At 37.5% G+C, this 24412-nt stretch overlaps 2 protein-coding genes across 2 annotated transcripts in view; one reads left to right on the top strand and one right to left on the bottom strand.

Annotated features, from left to right (window-relative positions):
- Positions 1-1505: 1505 nt before the first annotated feature.
- On the bottom strand, positions 1506-24367 carry SLC25A46 (solute carrier family 25 member 46). Its single transcript, XM_027605039.2, has 8 exons — positions 23954-24367; positions 21253-21295; positions 19794-19851; positions 17410-17487; positions 16878-16978; positions 9714-9770; positions 8428-8485; positions 1506-5512 (listed from the first exon to the last, which is right to left on the bottom strand). Exons 1-8 carry the CDS (start codon positions 24243-24245, stop codon positions 4934-4936), a joined length of 1266 nt encoding a protein of 421 aa, XP_027460840.1. The 5' UTR covers positions 24246-24367; the 3' UTR covers positions 1506-4933.
- The window catches only part of TMEM232 (transmembrane protein 232), a 253105-nt gene continuing 252960 nt past the window's right edge, over positions 24268-24412 (top strand). The window contains exon 1 of the mRNA XM_027605032.2: positions 24268-24392. The gene's annotated coding sequence lies outside the window, so the exon portion shown is untranslated. The remainder of the gene's footprint in view (positions 24393-24412) is intronic.

Below are 24412 nucleotides of genomic sequence, written 5' to 3'. Positions count from 1 at the left end.
TAGTGAGAACAGTGGTGTCCTTTGGTCCTTCTGTTGGATGTCACTAAAGCAAGGCGAACTTTGGCCTGGTGACCAGCCAAGGAGGCAAGAATTGAGCAAGTCCTGGGCCCAATCCTAGCTCTTCTTCTTACTATGTTTCATCTTGGTTGGACAAAGCTTTTAACCTCCCAGCTACAGTTCCTGCATTTATAAAATGAGGATACTGTTAAACCTATTTTATGAGTTGCCGTAGGGAATTAATGAGATAACACATTTAAGTCATTAATGATCTGGCCATTATACCAAGTGCTTGAAAATGTAAGATATTATTCTTTTCCTGAAGAGCAGATATTATTAGAGCATCTTTGAGGGGTCCCATTATGGTGGGACACTGAACTAGATATAAGACTAGGTTTGATTTATGGCTTTAGTTAGTTGCTTTACTTTGTGGACTGGCTGTGTTGGAGCACCCGTTTAATCCTTAGCCAGGTCGTTTACAACTCTGCCTCACCCTTCCTTCCTGCTTGCCCTGAGCTTATAGATCAGCTAGTGGTTAACGCTGAGGTTCTTCCTGGTTCTTTTCTGAGCATGCATCCTGTCCAGAGCATGTGCGTGGCTTTCTAAATTCCCTAATACACATGATGACTTTTGAATACCGATTCCCCAAAGCAACTCCTCTCTCCCTGGCTTTTCCTCCCTGGCTTTAGACGGTCTCTTGTATGTCCTGACCGTCATTCTTTGCCCTAAGTGGCTGAGGTTTTTCTGATCACCTTACAATGTTTTCAAGCAATGCCTACCATTTTTCTGGCCTGAGCGGAGCTCCAGTGAGGGAAAACAGATGAGCACTTTGCATTAGTTTTTCAGGTAGCCCCTAGAGAAGTTAGTACACATAAACACACTCACTTGCAAATAATGTCTCCTCTATTCCTTCCAGAGCCGGGGACTATGTCCTACAATGGCATGTGGAATACCACAGATGCCAGGAAGGCAGTTGGGGCAAAGGCAAGTAAAAACCCCACGAAGTTTTCCTACCATTAAGTTGCCTTTTTTCTTGATTCTGCATTCACTTGGTTGCTGTAAACTTGTTTTCTAGAGTTCTGACAAAGTTGGTTCTTTCTGGTTGTTTTTTTCTAAGTTTCTGTGGACGGACAGAAGTTTGTAACTGCCTACTTGCCATCTTCCTGTCATCATTCCCCTAGTTACTTAACACTGGACAAGTCACAACCTCCCTGTTACCTGTTTCTTCCCTAAACAAAACTACTCAGAAAATGCCTGAGGGCTGTTGTAAGGAGCAAATACGGGAATGTGGAAGACTTTTACAAAGTATAATGCACATGAAATCTTATTTTAGGAAGTAGGTGACTTGTTTTGTGAGCCACATCACAGTTACATCAGAAGGACTGTTTTAAATGGTGGGAAAAAAAGTTTATATATTTTTCCTGATCTTCATTTCTACCTACAAAAATACAACATTTCTTTTACCAGGAGCCCCTGTAGTCCTCTAGCATAAAAAAATACTTTTTTTATTTCAATATTTTATTGAACCTTTTCATATTACACAATTTGCTGAAAACATTTAAAATACTAGACAAAAACAACTTAAAAACACACACAAACACCTCTTGTAGCTGAGGTAATATTGTGTAAGACTCATAGTATCACAAGTTTTTGTTACTGTGCTATACAACTTGGTATCTCATTAATGAGTGACTCAAAAGAAAGACATTACACATCCAGTTTATGTTAGAGAGAGCAAGAGAACTGTGCAATTATTTGAAAGAGAAGAGAAAACAGAGATGCCAAAGTATCACTCAAATTCTAATGCAATGTGAGTTGCTACCAAGGGGATTTTATTTGCTTACATATTATTGAAAATAATTCATTCAAACCTGTCTTTTTAAGAGCTGGCAGAGTAGTCTTTCATGTTCCAAAAGATCAATCAAACTTGAGGGCAAATATCCTCCACAATCTCAGTTGCAAAGAACAAAAGCAGTGTGTTTTGTTTTCTGAGCAGGTATATGAATACACAGAAATATTGAAGCATTCGTGCTGAGTCAGTAAAGTGAATGCTTTGTGCAGTTGTTAACAAAACCTGTACTAAAAAGACAGCTGTGAGTAGTCAGGCATGTTTGCAAAAGTGAGTGAGATTCTTCACTCTCCAGTTGTTTCTGAAAACATTGGCCGAGTTATCAGATCCCCCAAACCTTGGTCATTTTGAAATCAGTTTGTTTTTACTGTTTCATATATATAACATCTAGTGCTGGGAGTTTGGAGGCTTCAATAAACTTTAAAATCCTAGGGGTTATATTTTCAAGGGCTCATACAATAGAGAAGGGTAGCTCAGGGGAAAGAAATCTATGTGCAAATGCACTAAATCAATTCATAAATTCACTTAACATACTCAGTATTTACCAGGTTTTTCAGTTTTTAACGCAATCACTTTCATACTATTTGACTCAAATGAAAGAAATCCTACAACGTAAAGCGAGCAAATCACACTTCAGCCCCATGGCCAAAAGCTGGGTTATGTAAGAGGACCATTGGGCCTGTGGAACATTTTAATAGAATCTTATTCATGATACTATTAATCATCTGAATTAAAAATATTCTGAGCTATTATCACCTTAAAAAATGTAGCCAATGGATATTTGACTTTGGCACATATATGCTAAGGAACGAAGAGCAATTTCTTAAAAGGGAGAGTATGCCTAATATGCATTACACTTATTCCTTTCTAAATTCATTCAAGTATATTTGGCCAGCATCTAAGTTCTTGAATTTTAAGGATTTTTATACTTCAACTAATTTGGAACGGCAGTGAAGAATAATTAGTATTTTACTTGCCACATTCCAATTTTAATATTAATTTGTATTCTGTCTCCGAAGAGACAAAAGACCAACCTTACTTGTGTGTGGTTCAGACTATCCATCTTGTAGTGATTCTATAATGAGACAGATTTATATAACTGAATGTTTATACTAACTTTTGTCAAAAATCTTGAAATAACCGATTTTTAACTACATGATGGATCTCATGGATTTTCATTAGTGAATACTTGATTCCAGATTCTGTTTTTCTAGAAATTTTCTGAAACTTGAAATTTTCTGAAGTTTACTCTTATTTGAAACAATCTTTGATTATAATAAAAATGATTGGAAGTTGGACAGATTATAAACATCTAAAAATTTACTTAGCAGTTCAAAAGCATTGAAAACAATTTAAGTGTCATGGGTAGGGCAAAGTAAACCATGATCTAAAAGATTAACCAGAAAATACATGTGACCAGTGGTGTTTAATTTTATTTTCCCCTCTTGGTGGAATTTAAAAATGGAAAACATGTGTAGTGATTTTTAAAAACCACACACATACCACACGAGATCATAGACAGAGCTGCTATTTACGTACAGTTTGACACTTTATTTAGATACCATTTTTTGGTTCTAAAACTATTAATCACAAAAAGTAACTGTTCCACTGACATTCAGCAAGTAAATCTGTTTTAGGTTGGACAACACTAGTGCAAAATCACTGCACTGCAGTGTGCTAAATGGTTTGTAATAAAACTGTGATCATTCCTGTGAGGAAATGAAATTCTAGTATGTTTAATGATGGATCAGTGAAATGCTTATTATTTTATTATGCAAAGAACCTCACCCACCAACTTCAACTTAGGAACAGGCAGAATTTTTTTTTTTTAAACGAACTGACAACCATGTTTTTGCTTATTACTTTTGAGATTTACTTCTTTTCCTTATCCATAAAAAGCAAGGACAAACTTCCTTTAAGGTTTTTATTTTTTCTTCATTATTCATTCAAACAAGTTTAAATAAAAGGTGATACGGATAAACTTGTTTTTCCCTTTATGTGTATCTAGTTTGGAGAATGAAACTATAAACATAAACTAGAAGAAAATAAAAACTGAAGCCATTATTTAATGACGACTATATGGAAGGCGAGAGGCACATATTTTCATGTGAATTTTAATTGTGTCTCCTCTAAGACAAGTCGTTCAGAAATATAAGGCAAGTCACATTCCTTTCAGGACACAATTTGTAAATGTGGAAACAGTAATAGTTGTCATGATTATTTTGTATTCTATCTTAGGAGTGGCTCTATAAACAGCCTGATGATTCACATATCTAGGTAAGCAAATCAAGCTTTATAAACATATGACGAATTTTCAGTTGCTGGCATTGAAACGCTGGGTTTGGATATGGACAAATATGCTGTTTGCCTTAAATCTTTTGGGTACCTTGTGTTTTAATGTTCTGTTCTGATATTCAAGCAGAAAGTACATGACTTCATCTTATGGAATAAGCTGATCTCAGAGTGGAAAATTTGTAGAGATGAAGGAAATTTTGAGTTTCGTGTGTGTACATAAATGGCTTTATATAATAAATATACAGCCATTAAAAAGTTATACAGGGACAATGCAATTTAAAACTCTTCAAGTCCTGCTTACACATGGTCAAATCTAGCCCTTCTCATCTTTATCATTGATGATAGTTTATTTACTTAAAGATAAACGATACTGATACTATATATATACTATATTAAGGATGATATAGCAGTATCAATCTAGAAGGTGAAATAAACTTCTAATAAATATTAAAGTCAGATGGAATAAATTCAGCTCTGTGAAATTCTGCTTTATGTTTGCTGACCAATTCTTCCTTCTGCCCAGGATCATGTTTAGCTTAGCATGAGTGCTACACTAGCTAGAATTCAATGCATTAAGTGTCACTTTCATGGAGGTTTCAAATTTGGAACGCTTTTCATCCAAAATATGTACCTATGCCTTTTAAAAAATGAAGAGTCAATATAATCAGCATGGGCTTTTTCTACCAGTTTTGCTTTCTAATCCATTCCCCCCCAGTATTTCACTTTTATCTCTCATAATTTCATAACGAAGTATCCAGATTATGTCTTTTAGCCTAACCAGAAACTTAAACCTCAAACACTATTCTGAAGAAGGGTGGAGTAAATAATTCTGGTAATCTGTAGAACAGCTGCATGCAGTGTGTACTGTATTATAACAGCACCAAACCCCTTATAAAAACCGAGCACTCCTTCCTCCTGCCTTATGGTATTGATACAGTCTCTCATTCCCTCGTACTGTGTGTTAATGGGAAGCACTTCATAGCCAAGGTCTGTATTGTCAATGATTGTGCGTGTTCCTTGAATGTGAAGGCGGTGCAGAACTGTTTCCAATGGGTAAAGTATAACATCAGAGCAAAGACTGGCAGCAAAGTTAGCAATAAGTTCTGGAAAATAAGCATCCAACATACTCTGCACCGGACTAGTGCTCTCAGCTAGACGGCTACTGTAAGTCTTTCTCTTTAGAATTAGGAGGACAAACTTCTGAATGACTGAGCTGATGATGTAATGAAGAACCCCATGCAGCACCGTAGGGAAGATCAAGGAAAGAAGTGGGAGCAGTCGTTTGCTATGAGGCACTCCGAGGCCAATCACTCTTCCAATTCCTTCTTTTACACATTCCAAAATTCCAGTGTTATCGCGAATGATCTCACTCTGAAATAAAAATGATGAAATGGGTAAAAGTTAACACTTGCTTACTGTGCCCAAAGAAAGCACTCTTTTTAGGTCCCTTTTAAATCCTAATTTATTTCTACGGAGGGAAAATATCAATGGCTTGCTCACTTCAAATGTTGTCCAGGCATTAGATTCTTTTTTTTTTTTTAAGATTTTATTTATTTGAGAGAGAGCGCACGAGATGGGGGGAGGGTCGGAGACGAAGCAGACTCCCCGCTGAGCAGGGAGCCGGAAGTGGAACTCGATCCTGGGACTCCAGGATCATGACCTGAGTGCCCCTAGATATTTTTTTTAAAATGAAACTTCCTAATAGACAGCAGGGAAGCTAGGAGCTACCCCTACTGGGAAGGGGAGGGGGGTAGATGTGAACAGGACACACCTGGCTGCCCTACCCTCAAGAAGCTCCTTAGAACTCATTTTGAAAAGCAACAGCTACTGGACACCTGAAGAGGTTGTATAGTGCTTAGAGTTCTCAAGCACAGGTTTAAACCCTGCCTCCACCAATTACTTACTGGTTATGTGACCTTGGGCAAGTTACTTCTCCTAAGAATCAGTTTACCATTCTGTAAAAATGGGATTAGTCCCACCTACCTTTTATGCACAGGGTTGCTGAGAGTATTATATGAAAACAGGCCTGGCTTCCAGAGACACTCACTCAATGTTAGTCATTATCATCTACGATATATCTGTCTTTTTTTTACAACTGACATTAGGGACTATGAGTCAACACAGATTCTTGATCAGCAAAAGGATATAAACATTGCAACTTGAGAGCAGTGGCATGAGTGTAGAGAGTGACTTTAAAATGCAGGAACTAGATCACAGATTTTTAATGACGGCAACAGATCATCAGTAAGCTCATTTTTTAAGAGCTTCAGGAGTTGTCCTACAGGAGATCTATAAATAAATGTGTATTTTTCAAGGGAAAAAGCGTTCTCAGAAATCTGAGTTCCCAAAGGGGGAAAAAAAACCACTGAACATGAACAAAGTAGGAAGAAAGAAGATAACGTAGTAAGCTGAGTGTGCGCTAAAGAAAGGAGAATGGCTGCGTATCAGTGGGGAGAAACAGACAAATCTCAGATATGTGCTGCATTTACAACTAAGAAGGCATATGACTGACTGGTTATGAAGGATGAAAGAAACATAAAAATCAAGACTTTCCGGGGCGCCTGGGTGGCTCAGACGCCTAAGGTGTCTGCCTTAGGCTCGGGTCATGGTCCCAGGGTCCTGGGATCGAGCCCCGCATTGGGCTCCCTGCTCAGCGGGAAGCCTGCTTCCCCCTCTCACTCTGCTGCTCCTCCTGCTTGTGCTCCCCCCGCTCTCTCTGTCTCAAAAAAAAAAAAAAAAAAAAAAAAAAACTTTCCTAAAAATCAGAACTAAAGTTTTGAATCTTTGGGGGCAAATATCAATAGTAGCACTAACAGAAAAGGAGAAGCAGCTCAAAAGGAAGCTAATTTTCAGGGTAATAAGGTGAGACTGTTCATATGAGTTGAGTTTGAGGGGCAGATGATTTAATTCACATTGAGATTAGAGTTAAAATGATTCACAAGAGTAAGGGTCTGCCTAAAGCTAAAACTTGTTCTCCGCATTATATGACACTGCTTATTTTTTCTTTAAATAACTACTTTCCTGCTATTTTCCCCCTTATCTGTCAAATGAGAATATCTCAGAGTGGTAACTCCGTAAACTGCAGCCTTATACAAAGGTTGTATCATTTGACACAATGCCAAATGCAAGGGGAGAGGAAAGAATATTGGCACAGCAAAACATTAATTTCAATTAACTCAAGTTAATTACAAATAAATAAATAATCAGCAATAAGGCCAGAAAAGCAACTAAGTGGAAAAGAGTAATTAGAAAAGCAAAGGCTAATCCCCTAAGGTTCTTACAGAGGAAACACATACATACTGAAGAAAAGAAATAAGCTAGAGGATCTGGTGTTGGAGGCAGGAGATAGGTGGTGTGCAACTGGATTTGAGTATATGTGAAGTTAAAACTACATCTTAACAGTTTTAAGCGTAGGAAGGGTACGGTAGGAAGTACATTAATACACTGTACTTGAAGCGCCACCATGTGGTTAGAAATGGTAAAACACTAAGATGCTGACAGGAGACTGCTTTAGCTTCGTAGTACTTAACACACCATGGCACCAAATATTCCTTAAAATGCATTTTTAAAATAATTTATTAAAAATTATTTATTTATTTATTTGAAACAGAGAGAGAGAGAGAGAGAGAGAGAGAGCACAAGCAGGGAGGAGGGTCAGAGGCAGAGGGAGCAGCAGTCTCCCCGCTGAGCGGGGAGCCCGATGTACGTGGGGCTTGATCCCAGGAGCCTGGAATCATGATCTGAGCTGAAGGCAGCCACTTAACTGCCTGAGCCACCCAGGTGCCCCACGGCATATTTAAAAAGAATGCTGTTTAGTAGACTACCTATGGGACTACCTGCTCACTACTGGGATGATTATCCAGCATTATTTTATGCTTAGGTAATTAGTAATTTACTGTCTGGCAACAAGCCATAAGCATTTGAGTTGTATGTAACAGCTTAAAAAGTTGGGGAAAAAAAAAGAAAAACCCCAAACAGATTCTTTGTATTCAGGATAAGCCCTTGGCTGGGTTCTGAGATAGCTGAATGAAGACTACAGCTGGCTATGGAAGGGACAAAAAGAATTAAAACTAGAAGTGTGAAGTAAGTTTGCAAAGGAAAGATACACAACCAGCAATGTGGCTAGTGTACAATCCTTGGGATATGCACGGTATCTGTGAGATACAAATTTTAAAAGGATACTGTCTTCAAGTTTTCTGGTATACAATCAGAATCTGATATAAACAATATACTGAATATTCAAAAAAATATTTTTAACTAAAAAATGACAATAAAAAGTAGCTCACCTGTACTGTTTCAATTAGACTTGCTGAATAAAAAGGCATTGCCACCATGTAAGTGAGGCTGTAGAAATTAAAACAGATTTATCAGTATACTGAAACATGCTTACACTAAATTTTGAATATCTACTTTAATATATCAGCATAATTTATATTCAAGCCTGAATATATTTAAGGTTTTCAACTATTAATATCTATAGCCTGATACTCTGAAGACCTCGTATTATAGGATGCCTTATTCAACAGTTAGTGATAAAATTTAAGTTATTAATAATAACACAGGGAAAGGCTGCAAAGAAAATGGATTTTTAAACCAGTAAAATGTAGGCTTGGTTATGATCCACTGTCCAACCTGCACATAGCTAATGTAACCTTGTTGTCTACCTGCATATAGCTAATGTAGCCTATAAATCTGATATTTAAAAGTTAGGATGAGGGATCCATTCCACTGTCTGCCTTTTTTAGTGACATTTGAGTAAGTATACTATTCTACTATTATCCTATCGATTATCATTATCCATTCCCAGATTTCCCACCCAGCAGAGCTAAACCAATGTTCAATGATGAGTGAAGTCCCCTTTTATTATTAAAAAACAATATTGTACAGCTTTGCAAAGTTGTTTCCTATCACCACTACTTAAGACAGAATAATATTACAACTTTGCAAGCCTGCAAAATATAGTTATTTAAAATAACATCAAGGTGGGACTTACCTAACCCTATGGGCCAGGTCCTGGCAAGAAGTAGTTTTCAAGGTGAATGGAACATCACTAAGTAATAATGTGCTGGAATGTCCCACAGAGGGAGCCAGCAAGCTGGGGGATTTCCAATTCACAATCTTCAAAAAAAATTAAAAAGTGAAGAGTAAAACTCTAATCCTACAAAAATGGTCAGTGTTGTAAAATCACAAAGTGTCTTTAGGACTACATTTTAGTAACACTAAGGTTTGAGTTTGCTCATCATTATACAAGTAAGTTTTTGTCTCTGCTTAATAGTAAAATGATTTTTCTGGCATTCGGGTTAAACAAATTGAAGACCTCTGCTAACTTCCTAAGAACACAGAGGAAAATGAGGTTGTGATTTCAGCCTTTCAAATTAGAAAGATTTATTTTAAAGGTCATATCTATTTCAGGATTTTATTTCTCAACTCTATGTTAACTGTCTTTTGAAGTTCTAGTCCCACAAATATTTTATTGGCCTAATTTTTTTTTGCTGTATTAAGATTTTTTTCAGTCCTAGCACTATAAAAATTAATGCAAATTTTCAATGTAAGTGCCACTTTTGATACTTACGATTTTAGTAGAAGGTGTTCTCCTATTTGCTTAGGATTCCACTTATGTGAAATCTCCCTAGAAAAATAAATTTCGATAAAACAGAAGCCATGTTATTTACAACATCTTGAATTAGCCCGACTTTCAAAAAGGCAATCAGTTGATTGTAATTAAGAAAAAAAAAATCCATGGGAGAAACATATTCTAATGGTGAACATTTTCTTTTCCGGGACACACATCAAACAATTATGGTGGTTTAAAAAGAAAAAACGTACTGAGTGCTTTTCTGTGTGCTGGAAGAAAGGGCTGACAGAAGGGGAAGAGCTACCACTAGCTATGAAAAATTTAAGACTTAAAGGAGGAGCAGGACAACTTCCAGGAGGAGATATACAACGAGGCGTTGCGGAAGAAAGAGTAGTTGGGGAGAGGAAAGCGAAACAAGGAACAGGATAAAGGAAGAAAAGGCATGAAAAGGGTGAGAATTCAGAAACAAAACAAAATTCAGTACCCGTGATGCAGAACGAATGACACATGACATTTGCATAGCACCAAATTTCCAAAGTGCCTTCCCTCGATGATGTTAACTGTGTGACCTTTGTTGTACTCCGGTATCTTTCTGAGCACTTACAAGGCCAGGCATGGTGCAAAGTGCTTTGCAGGAGCTATTTCTAACCCTCACAATGACTCTGTTATCGCCATCTCACAGATGAAGAAATAGGCTGAGAGAGGGGTTCATAATGTACCCAAAGCCATACAACCAGTTAGTGGCGGAACTGCATCCTCAACCCTGGTGTCGGGGGTGTGGAAGTCTGTGTCCCCTGTGTGTACTGCCTCTCGTCCCACTTGACGCTGGACGGCACTCTGTGAGGTAAGCAGAGCAGGGACGGCCCAATCTGCTTTGCTTAGAAGAGAAGGAAGGTCAGAAGACCCACAGGGACATGTCCGGGTGACAGGCAAAGCGCCAGGGCTGAGACCAAGGTCTTGCACCGTGTGCTTCCTGCTGCTGAGGTCACCCTCGGAAACCAGAAAAGAGAGGAGAAAAAGAAGAGAGGTGAGCTGCAGAAACACAAGAGGAGAAAGTTGTACCAAGAGAGAAGTCAGAAAGGAGAAAAGAGAATGGCGAGCGAGAGACCAAAGGGAAAGTAAATGAGGAGGCAGAATAAACTGAGAAGGCAGAGAGAGGGGTGGAAGGGGCGGGGGAAGAGGGAGAAGGGAGAGAGGCCAAAGAGCAGCGAGAGGGAAGTGTGAAGTGCACCACGGCCCCGGCAGGAAGCTGAGAAAGCATCTTCTATTTGAAATGAGAGAATATGACAAACCTAAGGAGGCAAGGAATAAATTTATTTTCTACTAAAAAGGTACAAAAAGTACTCACTAATAAGTCCTCTAAAAACAAACTTAGTACAATTACAACATGGGTGGTATGCGGACTTTCTAAGAGAATGAATGATCTGCAGAGAAACTTTCAGACAACAGAGCAACCACCTGTAATCAATAAGACCTTAGAGAGCCTTCAGGGTCGCATTCTGATTAAATTAATACTAAGACTACTATTTTAGGCCTGAACAACCATAGAAAAATATAGCTGAAATGACCACCAATGATTTGGATGAAAAATAGAAAAAAGATTAGGCTTCCCATCTTTTTGACAGTGACCTTCTGATTCTAAAACGATACATGCTACATGATTTGCAAATCATCTGGGTACTGCTGTTACTCTTATCAAGGCCCCAGAGAGTATTATCACAGGGCATTACGACAGTGATTTTAAGAATGAAATCATCATTAACATTAGAGACAAATGGGTCTGTGATCAGTATTTCTTTTTTTTTTTCTCATAGTTAAACACAGGTTTAATGAACAGCCATTAAAAGATAAGCACTGCACTACTCATTGGAATATTAATAAGAATATAACTCAAATCCTACCTTTTTTTTTCCCTTTAAATTTTTTTATTGTTACGTTAATCACTGTGATCAGTATTTCTGTAAGGACTGGGTAACTGCCTTTGAATACAATACTAATTACTACTGCCAATTCTTAGTAGCAATAAGATTATTAAAAAAGTGGGAAAATGAAATTTAGAATCAAGTTTAAAAAAAAACGAGACTCTCTTCCTTGTATCTCTATCTGTGGGTGAAACTTATTGCCACAGCTCTAGAAATTTCAATTAGCACACACAAATACTTTAGGGAAGAGGGTAGTATAAAAATCTACTTGTGATCAAATCTCTTCATATTTATCAAATACCAAAAGATGGGTAAATATATTTAACTATTTTCACAAGCAAAACCTGCCCTTGAAAAAGAACAACAAATTTAAGAGAAATGACTTGCTTTTTCTTAAAATAGTTCTCTATTTGACAGATTGATATACATGCTTCCATGCATAATCAATACACAAAAAAGCAATAGAATTTTTAAGTAACTATTTTTAAACCGTTTTTACTTATCATTCTCTCTCATTTTCACATGTTCAGATAGCTGCCCTCCTAAAAAAAAAATCTTCCCTCAACCAAACCCATCTTCCAGCTACTTCTCTTCATCTTTCCTCTGCAGAGCCAACTTTCTAAACTTGCTGTTTCCATGTCCTAACTGCTCATTCACCTCTGAACCCACTCCAAATTGGCTTCTACCCCAATTTTCTAAAAACAACTCTTGCCAAGGTCCCCATGACCTCTATGTCTAAATCCAATGGACATTTTTAAGTCTGAGGGTTACTGGAGGGAAGGTGGGCAGAGGGATGGGTTCAGTGGGTGCTGGGTATTAAGGAAGGCACTTGTCATGAGCACTGGGAGCTGGCTATACCTTATTTCCCCTTCAACAGCCATCACGCCCTCAGGTTCCTCCCTTCTTCTTGAAGCTCCCTCCGCCCTTGTATTCCACTATCCCATACTCTTCTGGATTGTCCCCCTCCCCTCTAGTCTCTACTTTTGACTCCTTTGTAGGAGGATTTTCTTAACCCAGCCACCTATTCTAGAGTTCCTAAAGGCTCAGGCCCTCTTCTTACTTTATGTTATGTTCTTTCTGGATGTAATATTATCCAAGATGATGCTTTCAAAACCTCCCAAATCCATTAGCTTCAGTTTAGATTTCTCTGTATGTCAACCATGTATATCATCTGTCTCGTGACAACTCTACCTGGACATGGCAAAGCTCATCTAAAAATGAACTTGTCCAAAATCAAGCAAATGATCTTTCTTTCCTACTCTCAGACTCTTTTAGTGGTCCCTACTTAATAACCATTAATCAGAAAGGAAATCTACTGAACTGGAGAAGGATTTCATTGTGTTTAAAATAGAATATGTTCAAAGTCAGTGAATTCAGAAGAGTAGTTAGGAGAAACAGACAACATGAGGAGAAACTGTAAGATGTTTATATTGGTACAACTACAAATGTGAGATGCATCAAATGAAGTTGAAGGTCAACCAAATGGGTTTTGTGAGAGACTGAAATAGACAGGTAGCCTTGATTACAGGTGCTCCTTACGTTAATATGAGAAATGACATATGAAAGTAAAGGGTATACATAGTCTCACTCACTCTATCTGGGAGAAGACTTGGGGAAGGACTGGGGAGGGATCTGGGCACTAGATAAAGAAAGAGATCACAGATGATGATCTTGGGTTATATACTTTTTTTTTTTTTTAAAGTAGTAATACCATAAAACTCTAAGCTTGGTAACTTCATGGGCACTACACACTTGCTCCTTTTCTCTCAGATGTGATTAAAATGAATATAAAAATCTAAATATTGGTGAATCCATACTGTCTCACCCATTCTACCTAGTGATTGCTGTGCATTTAAGGAACCTCAGTCTAGGAGACCCCCAAGCTCATTCTCCTCAGGTGGTAACTTCTGTGAATCACTTTGGGTTACTGCTTTGCTGCCTTGTCTGCTATGACTGCTTTTCCCCAAGAAAGGTCAACCCTGCCCAAAAACAGTTAGATTTTTAAAAAAAGTTTACACTGTACTTCAGAGAATGGCTTTATTTGACATCCAGTTACATAAGCCAAAATCCAGTTTGTCTTCACACAACCTGGTCTGAGCCTCCACAACAGCTCCTCCTCTATCATCCACCATCCCTAGTCCATCACTAAGTACCATCAGTTTTACCTAAATACATTTCAAAAGAGTCCACTTAGATCCACCTCAAGAGATGCCACCTGGTCCTAGCTACCATTACTTGTCACCTAGACGACTATTATTAGCATATGAACATGTGTCCTCTTAGACACTTGGGTCCTCCTGCAATCTTCTCATCTCCATTTACAATGACCCTTTAAAAACATGAATCTGATCACATCATCCCCTCTTCAATATCTTCAAAGTGGCCTACAAGGCCATGCATCAACCTGGCTCTCACCTATCTCTTCAGCATTCTGTCACACGCTCTCCCTCTTGCTCTCTGAGATTCAGCCATATGAGCCTTCTCTCAGTTACCTGAGTTCTCCACGTCCCAAGTTACCCTTGCAACACTGTCTTCACACAAACTGGTCTGAACCTCCTAATCACCAGATGTCAGATTAAATATTATTTTATTAGGGACACTGTTCCTAACCCTTTAATAATCTCACAGAATCTTTTCTTTTCCTTCAATTTGTAATCATTTATTCATTAATGGGATTATTTTACTTTATGTATGTCCCTTATACTGGCTTCTAAGTTTCATGGTCACATGTACCTTTTGTTTCTTCTCTTCACTGTATACCTGATTTCCAGCATAGGATCTAGCACATAGTAGGTACTCAGGAAGTGAATTAATGAGTGGGATTTATCTGAAAAATTATCCAAGTAGAATACAACAAAGATAGCCTTTTGTGTCTTCTTTAATAAGATCCAAAATGACCAAGAGAAAATATATACCCATACAAATGACATATCTATAGTCTACAGAGTAAGAAAGTTAGGTAATAAAATTTAATGAAATTCTGTGCCTTCCCATTCCTCTCTGTCCTTCCTTCAACCTTATGTTAAAGTTACTACTTTAAAGTTACTACTACTACTTCATCTCTGTGTTAAAGAAATAGCATGACCTGTCTGAAATCCCAGAAGTAAAAAGTGGTACAGCCAGGACCAATAGTCATCTGACTGCAAATTTACAGAATTCTTTTACACTTCATTATATAGACATTCCTGAATTTTATTATATCTTTATAAAATTTTGTGTTTGTGGGAGAATTTTATGAACATTTGACAAGTACTAACTTCTGATCTTATCCTATGAAATGAAAAGCCATAGGGTGAATAAAGTTAGCCAAGGGCAGAAATACAGATTTTTTAAGTATGAGAGGGAAAACTTTTAGCTGGCCAAATGTTTTGATTTTACCATTTAGTAAGGCTGTGTTAAAGAACTCTGACTATGAGGTCCTTTGAGAGCCATCGCATTGGCAAAAAGCCTGATTTCAGTCTTTCCTCCCTTCATTTCATTCCCTGTAAGGACTGAAGCCCAAGATTGAGACACTAGTGGCTGTACCTTCAACTACCTCACTTCCTAGTCAACCCAAAAAATTCACTCTGCCGGGGACCAACTTTGGATTAACAAACGATTCAAAGTCTTTGATGCTATCTCTGTAATATAGCATTGATACAGAAAGTCAGAGTCCTCCCAAGTAGTACCTAAACAAATTTATGATTTCCACTATTATCTACTAATGTTCCTTTCATATACACTCCTTGTTAAGGTTCCCTTCCTGTTATGCATAGCTGTGACTGTCTCAAATGTGTATCAGCCTTCTCATGCTTTTCTACTTTGACCCCAATGCTCATCCTTCTTTCACCTAAAGATGTGATATTCTATTTCAGAGAGAAAACAGGCCCAGAAGCAAGTTTCTTTAATTTCTCTTCCCTCTCCCTCCAAATGTATCTACAATTCTAATTCTCTTCTCTTGGCTTCTAGGACACTATTATCCTAGGTTACTACTACGTTTAATGGGTTTTGTGTCTCTGACAACTACCCCAACTACCTCTCCTACCTCATACACAGCCACATACACACATGGCGTACACATGTGCCTTCACACATCACCAAGGATACTGTCCTCGGTCCACTTTCTGTCGTTTTGTGTACACTTTCTCCTGAGGGAAATTCATCCATCCTAATGCTTCAACTGCTACTTTTATGCCAGAACATTCAAAGCTATGTCTCCAGCTTCAAGGTTTTTCTAAGACCCCCCAATCCACGGTGCCAACCACATTATTAGACATGTCCTCCTAGATATCCTGCAGGAACCTCAAACTTTATCTATGGAAAGTTAAATTCCTCATCTTCTTTCCCACTCCAACTTATTCTTCTTCTTGTACTCTCCAGTCTAGAAATCTATCACGGATGAAAATTCTCTCCCATCGCCTGATCCCCAATCTATCACCGATTATCTGTTGGATTTCAGAAATGTCCGTCCCTTTCTGTTCTATCCCACACTTCAGACCCCTCTCAATCTGGCCTAGATTACTGTAACAGTTCTCCACAAGTCTCTAGCTACAACTGTCTAATTTTCTATTTTACACTGCCACTTGAATAAATCCTTGATCAAAGAACCTATACACCGAAACAAACACCTTAGATTCCCAACTCCATAGAGAACAAACCCAAGTCCCTTACAAAGGCACGACCACGCTTCAGTCCAGCATCTCAGCCTCTTTTTCTCTTATTCTACTCCATAAATGCCCAATATCCAAGCACAAGACATTTATTACCCAGACCTTCCAATCTCCGTAAAATTGGGCATGCTGTCACTTCTACTTGGAATGCTCTCCTTCTCTGCCAAGTCAATTCCTACTCATAATTCAAGATATAGCTCAAATTTCAGTTCTTTTTGGAAACCTTTGCCAATAACTTCATGCGAAGTGTCCTCTGGGCACTGAAAGGGGTTTGTTTAACTATAGCACTAATCTTGATGTACTACTATAATTTGCTTACATGTGTCTCCTTCACCCAACTCATGTTTGTTCCTTAGTAGACAGTTGCTGAAACATAGCAGTAGGAGCTGAAAGACCTATCTCAATAGATACTAGGCCAGGAAGCATTTTCTTTATCACATATTAATTCAATAAGATATAACTAATTTTAGTCTCTGTTTCTTCTCTTAGCTACCTCAGGCAAGTTTTCAAAGTCAAGGTAGTTTTAGAAACTATCATATTTTGCTAAAATTTAATACGAAGCTAATATTGAAAAGATGCCAAGAAGGTACCTTGGTAAAGGTGTGAATTCACTTATTATTCCCTCTGCTCCGAGTGTGACTCCCTGGACAATAAATGTACTTCCCATTCCTTTCCAAAGGGCCCTTGGTCCCTAAAATGAACAAAATTTATTGTTATTGCTATTAATGCCTAAATAAGAAACACAAAAAAGGTCTTAATAAAATTTGATATTAAATTTACTGATATTTTCCAATAAGGCATTATTCTAAGACATTTTAGTACAGAACTACAACTACATTAATTCCTATCATTTTATTATTTGTCGAGTGGCCTACGATAACTAAATCTCTAATAATGACTAAATAGCCCTGATATTTAATTAATTTTGGCAAAGATGTGAATACATTGATTATTCAGTGACATCAAAAAATGTCATTACCATGTTACATTAGTTTTAGAACAAGCATTAAAATATTTTTATTAACTAAATTAAAAGGAATTACTCTTGCTTTAATTACTACTAAGATCAAATGGTACTTACGCTATAAATAATTTTAATAGAACATACAGACTAATTCTCACCTGAGTTTTGTTGAAGCTGTACATAACATTGATGACTGTAAATGGAGTGAGATGGTAATGCCGAGCATGATAATTAACCTATAAAAGATATTATGTTGTAATTATTTTTTGTTATTGTTTTATCAAAAAATAACAAGGCCATAAAAGATATACAAAGGAGTCACAGCATAAACAAAAGTTCAATTCTAAAGTCATCAGAAATTACTCATAAACAAATTTACTACTATTAAAAGTACATTTAAATAACTTATTAAAAGTACGGTATATATGGTTGTATGTATATACAACACAGAAAACCAATGCACAATATACACAGCAATGTAGAATATATAATAAAAAAGGCCATGCTGTTTGATATTTATGTTTCCATAAACACTAGAATTACATTTGGTGTAGCAAAACATTCATGCCACTGAACAAACAGGAACCACCGAAGAATTCAGGGAACAGGAGATTCATGTCTCTCAATACCAAGCATTTTTCACATTGTGAGCTATAAACAATTGGTAAATTATGAAATCAGTAAAGAGGGTGAGAACCAACCCTTATTAAGTAAAATAACAAAAAAGAAAGTATCAGAATGCATCACACATTCTAATGCCATTATTTCATAAAACATTTAAGTAACTCATATAGACAGATACACTGGATCACAATGTGATACTGTCACATTGTAAAATGTATGTCTGAAATCCACTGTTCTAGGGTATATACACTGTCCGTGCTCTTAATGACTATTTTTTTTTGGTGCTAAGCATGAACAGCTTAATTTGTAATTATTTATATCTTTTCTAACTTAATTTTCAAAGAAGATTAAGTTAGATTATGGGAGCTTTTACCAGTGTTATCAAATTAACCCATGGGGCCTTTCAGGGGATCTACAAATTTAAAATTATTTTCTTAATGATACTAAGGCATCATTTGTCTTTTTTGTGTTGACATCTTCAATAATAGCATAAAACAATAGTGGCTAAAGTTGCTAATTCCTTAGCATGAATCAAGACAGTTGGCAGCAAACTGTATTTTTGTACATATGATATTCTTTATCCTACTCACTTGGAAGGAGGAAAAAGCTACTTTCACTAAAGAATGTCCCTGGTGAAACAGTAAAATACATTAATTTTATAAAATCTTGATTCTTAAGTATATATCTTTCTAATTAATATTCTGTGTGTTGCATAATGAAGATAGCTGTTGTGAGGAAAAGCACTTGTCTGATGGAGTTGCAAGCTGAACTAGCCCCTTTTTTCGTGGAACACCATTTCTTCTGCAAAAACTGACTGCCAGACTATAGTTATTAACACTTGAGAAAGTCTGGGTGGCTCAGTTGGTTAAGCGTCTGACTCTAGATTTTAGCTCAGGTCATCTCATGGGTCCTGGGATTGAGCCCCACACTGGACTCTGCACTCGGCAGGGAGTCTGCTTGAAAGTCTCTCTTTCCACTTCCTCCACCCCTCCCCCCACTCTCTTTCACTCTCTAAAATAACTCAATCTTTAAAAAAAAAATAAAAATGAACAAAGTGAGTCTATTGATTAAAGGGGAAAAAAAATTGGCACTATGTGATGCCAATGATAAATCTGACTTTACAGACAATAATTAGAATTCTGAAAAAACTGCATCTACCATGAAGAACTTACCAATACTGAAACACTTTTCAGTATTCAGGTGCGATTGGTAGTGATTTAATGACAATTTTTAAAAATATTGTATAATCAAATGTCTTAACATTTAGAAGATCTACAGAACTCAGTATTTTAAAGATTTATTTGTCCGAGAGAGCGAGAGAGAGCTAGCACAAGCAAGGAGAGCGGCAGGGAGAGCAAAAAGCAGGCTCCCTGCTGAGCAAGGAGCCCAATGTGGGACTTGATCCCAGGGGACATCATGACCTGAGCTCAAGGCAGACACCTAACCGACTGAGCTACCTAGGTGTCCCAGTATTCTTCAAATAATCAACACATGATGTTACAGAACCATACATGGATAAAAAAATCCATTTGACACACAGTATAGATCAAAAGATTTTAATGGAACAGAGTACAAAAAGTTAATTCACATGGTTTGAGATTTCTCATTGCAAATAACCTTTAATATATTACTACTTATTAAGTTTTGGCGTAGTAACAAAGAAGAAAATCTGCCAATTACCTGAAAAGATATACTCAATTTTTAATACATATGTGTTTAAGTTTAGACCTTCTTCTTTCAAAACTAATTTTTACCACTTAAGAGTTTTCAAGACCAAAGGTTTGAGACTGATATACTGTAGATTCTGGTACATTTCACATGAAATAATGGCTACACAGTTTCAGCCATTTATCTGAGTTCTGTATTTTAAATCTGAGTCAGGATTATTGTTTAGAAGGTCACAGAAAAATTCATTTACCTGACATTGGCGGCGTAGAACAATGCAAGGATGTGCCAGTACATTTTCTGTAAAGAGACTATAAAAGAATAATTTATATATATATAATAATGGTAATATATGAACTAACTTTATATGTAATTTGTGTGTGTGTGTGTGTGTGTATATATACACGCACAAACATATAATAGCCAAAACTTAAATTACAACATATATGTATCTGAAATTATTCTTGCTTGAAGAATCATGCACTATTTTATGTTTCCCATTCTAACAGTAAAAAACCAAAAAATTGTCTGGACATGTTTGCAAATCATTCTACCAATAACAAAATTCAATATGAAAAGAATTAAAGCCAGATCTGCAAACTGGTAAACAAGGGAAATAACATAAAACAGGAATACATATAGTCTAAAGATGAAACTACATCTCCACATGCCTGATATGGGAAACTCTTTCCCTAGACAACTTAAATCTCCTTTCCATTTCTTTCAGAAGATGTCCTATGAACAAAGTTCCTTTCAGAAGATGTCCTATGAACAAAGTTCCTATCATCAGTTCCTTCATGAACCACTTTCTATAAATTTTAGTTTTGATGTACATTGCATTTAAGTTATAGGGATTTTAATAACTATTAATTGACTACTATTTTAGGTATCAAGTATTTCTTCTGAAACCATTCCCTACAAAATAATTACAACTGTGGGCTTACATACTAACAGTGACAGATGCACAAGCGTGAGTGCATGTAGCGTACACACACATATATATAAATAATATATCAAATGAACAACAGCTTTACGTATAAACACTGAGGCTAAAGAAAAATTACTCTAGCAAAAGGAAAATCTTAAAACACAATTTTGTTCCTATTTACATTAACACTTTCAGGTTTAATTATGCAAATAAGAGCTTTTTTTTTAAATTAAAATTTTAAAATAATGAGTTATCCCGGCAATGCAATGTAACCCTTTGTGCAATTCTGATGTATTTGAAATAATATTCACTAGAGATCACATAATCAAGATTGGAGGTTTTTCTTCCATGAAATGATCATTTAAAATAAAAAAAAAAAAGGGTGTTCATTAAATGCTGATTGTAAGCAAAACCCAGACTTTATGTTGCTAAATATCTATAATTAGAATGTTTAAGAAAGGTTCAATGCAAAATTATTTTCTCTTGGAGGGGGAGATTAGATCAGATTTTTTGGATAGACACATGAAAGTTGTTTAAATATAACTTACAAAATTCTTTTGTCATTATAAAATTGAATGTCTATTCTCTGTCCTTACTCGAAAATGATCAAGTTACAGATTTTAAATAATTTTTTCTGCAAAATAGTATTCAACATTTAATCTACTGCTCCAAAGACTCAATCTAAAGGAAGCAATACTAATCATTTAACATTTTACATTAAAACACATTGAATAAAACTTTAAATAAAAATTTTAAATTAAAAATCTTTAGAAAAAAACATTACCTTGCAAGGCCAATACCAAATCCAGCAAATCTATTCAACTGCTCTAAAACAGAAGAAATAAGATTACTTATAACCAATATTTAGGTTTACTGTAAAATATTTTTTCTTTTATTAACATGATATTTATTTAAATTCTAGGTCCAAAGTTGAATTCTCATATGGGCCAGGGAAGTTGTGGGAAGTTTTAAGGAAGACCTGCTCTTCAGCTCCAATTCATTGCTGACATGTGGGACTGTGGGCCCAGGGTTTCTAAACTGTTATTTTTCTAAAGAGATATTGTCATTTTTACATAATATCTTCCAATTTTAAAATATTGGCAACTATTTTAAAAAGCATTACAACTCTGTGCGGGCAAAATCAAACATGTCTGCAGGTAGAATCTAAGGATTACCATTTTCCAACTTCTAACTACAAACAATTTAAATTTTTTTCTACAGAAAGCTGTGACTGGTATTATACCAACAACTTCACCTCCTATCTTGTAAAATTAGTCATTTGCTGTTATTGGTGAAAAGCATCTATGTTAAACCAACAGTTGCAAGTAAGACACCTCAAAATTATTAAATTGAAAGAGTACTTAAGGTAATCAAAATGGTTAAATGAGGCTCTCGTCTTCTCTCTTGCCAAGTTTTAAATATCTATTTTTCATTTTTTTTTAAAGATTTTATTTATTTGACAGAGAGAGAGATAGCAAGAGAGGGAACACAAGCAGGGGGAGTGGGAGAGGGAGAAGCAGGCCTCCCGCCAAGCAGGGAGCCCTATGCAGGGCTTGATCCCAGGATCTTGGGATCATGACCTGAGCAAAGGCAGATGCTTAACAACTGAGCCACCCAGGCACCCCCAAGTTTTAAATATTTTGAGAATAACTGCTTAGATCCCTGTGAGAGGCTATTGGGTACATATGTGCTACTGCTGATGGCATTTCTGTTGTCTTATTCGAAAAGTTTACAGCTGGAAACATTCCTATGCATATGTCAAAACAAACAAAAAAATTTCTCCTTGGCTAAAAATCTCAAAATCATGATGGTGAAATACCACAATCTCGGGGGACCAGACATTAATTTTCTACTATAATACAATATTCACAAGGGATAACTCTTCTCTCTCTCATCTCTGCTCTTTCAAATGAAGCAATGTTGTCACTATTTCCTTACAGTCAGAATAAGGCCTTGTAAACACATCTTTGGGGAAACTATTTTAACTCTTGCCTTGAAAAATGTACAAGCCAGATAGAAGCTTCTCTTGCCAATTAAGATACTTTCCTCCTTTCAGCGTTTCCCTTTTTGCATGTACTGATCATCCCAATACTAACAGAAAATGCTGCTGATATTTTCTGTTAAGTGTTAGAAAGGTTTATTAACTGTGTAAGTTAACTGTCTAAGTCTCTCCGTCTTCAATTCTCCTTGCAAAATTACCATCGCCAGCCTCTTAAATGCTGCAAAACACCCCCTGTGGTTTTATTAAGAGTTCCTCCTCATTTTACCCATTAAAGCATAAATTATAAAAAGATAAAAATATCAGCTTTACTGACTAAGAAGCTAACTGTGGTAGCAATCATATTATGCATTTGAATTATTTTATAACTTTCCAGTACTCCTTTGGGACCTACAGAAAGAAAACTAGAGAGGGTGAAAAAGCAAACTGTATGACACTGTGTAAGTAAGATGCTCCTCCACATCCTCATTTGCTCTTAGGTGATATTTAAAGTCTATTCCTCCCAGTTAAATCAAATAAAAATTATTGTACTTCCAAGTCAAAATAAATGAGAATGAACATATCTAGAATATACTTAGTATTTAACCGTCTAGTCTAGCATTCTAATGATTTCAAAATGGGTAGAGGCAGTGATATTTCCATTTTATGAATAAAAAAGCTGAGAATATTTAGATCACAGTGTTGCAATTAAAACACAGGTCTTCTGACATCCTACAGAGAATAATTATGTCTTGATTCCAAAGTCTTGAAATTGTCTCAGTGTGTTTTACTCTTTAGTGGAGTTTTCAGGTGAGACATAGGAAAACAGGAGATGGGAAAATACAGGGGTAGTTTGAGAAACTAGAAAACAGACACAATTCCTATGATTAGGAGAAAAGGAAGGAAACGAGTATTTTTTAGCTTACTAGGTGCTCCATACTGTACTAAGCATTACTTACACCTCGTTTTATTTAACACTTAATAAACTCTATACATTATTCTTCTATCCACCTTAAAGGTGAGAAAACGGAAGGCTCACAGAGGTTAAGAAAATGTCTCAGCTTTTCAGAGTGGTAGAGCCAGGTTTGAACCCAAGCCTGCCAATGGGGAACACAAAGCTACCATTATTAATTCAAGGCAATAAAGGTGTCAGTGAACTAGGTATTGTTCACATAATTCTTCCCAATAAACAGTAAATAATCCAATTTCCTTCTTTCTTGATTTAGGCCATGGGATGTAATACACCAAAACCCTTTGAAACTCCTACCACGCAGCCCAGAGCTAAGGCAGGTGTCTTTCCGGAGGTGATCCCGAGGAAAGGTTTGTGCGAGGGAGAGGGAGCAGGCCCGCTGCAGGGGCAGAGGACGAAAAGAGGGCAAAGGGTGTGGCGCGCGATAGGTCCAGCGGCACCGGAGGCGGGACCCTCCGCGAGGCTTCCGCGGTTTGCAGGCCGCGAGCCGCTTCTCCACCACTCCACCCACCCCTGCCTCGCACCCAAGTCCCTCACCGGTACTCTGCCCCGGCACGCCGCCGCCGCCGCCGCCGCCGCCGCCGGGAAACGGTTCCTCCGCGGGGCCCTCGAGCGGGGTGGAGGGGCCCGGCACGCCGTAGGGCGGGCTCTTTTCGCCCCAGTGCAGGTTGCGGCTACCGGGGATGTCTGGGGGAGTGGTCACCCAGTGGCTCAGGTCCGACGCGGAGCTGAAGGACCTTGCAGGGAAAGCGCCGCCAAAACCCTGCTCATCCCGGGCACCGCCCCGATAGCCCAAGCCGTCGAATCCGTCCGGGCGCCGCGGATGCATCGCAGACGGGGCAGGATGACGCGAGCCCACTCGGAGCCCACCACCACCGGGGCCACCGCGACCTACGGCCACACGGCTTCTTCCCGGCCCCCGCCGCGTCTGGGGCAATCTGACAACCGGAAGTCACGTTGCAAACCCGGAAGTTCGGTGAGCACGTGATCGTAGCC

Source organism: Zalophus californianus, chromosome 5 (genome assembly GCF_009762305.2).
Source record: "Zalophus californianus isolate mZalCal1 chromosome 5, mZalCal1.pri.v2, whole genome shotgun sequence".
NCBI classification, from domain to species: domain Eukaryota; kingdom Metazoa; phylum Chordata; class Mammalia; order Carnivora; family Otariidae; genus Zalophus; species Zalophus californianus.
Note: the sequence above shows the minus strand (reverse complement) of the source record. Positions and strands in the feature narration are given on the sequence as shown.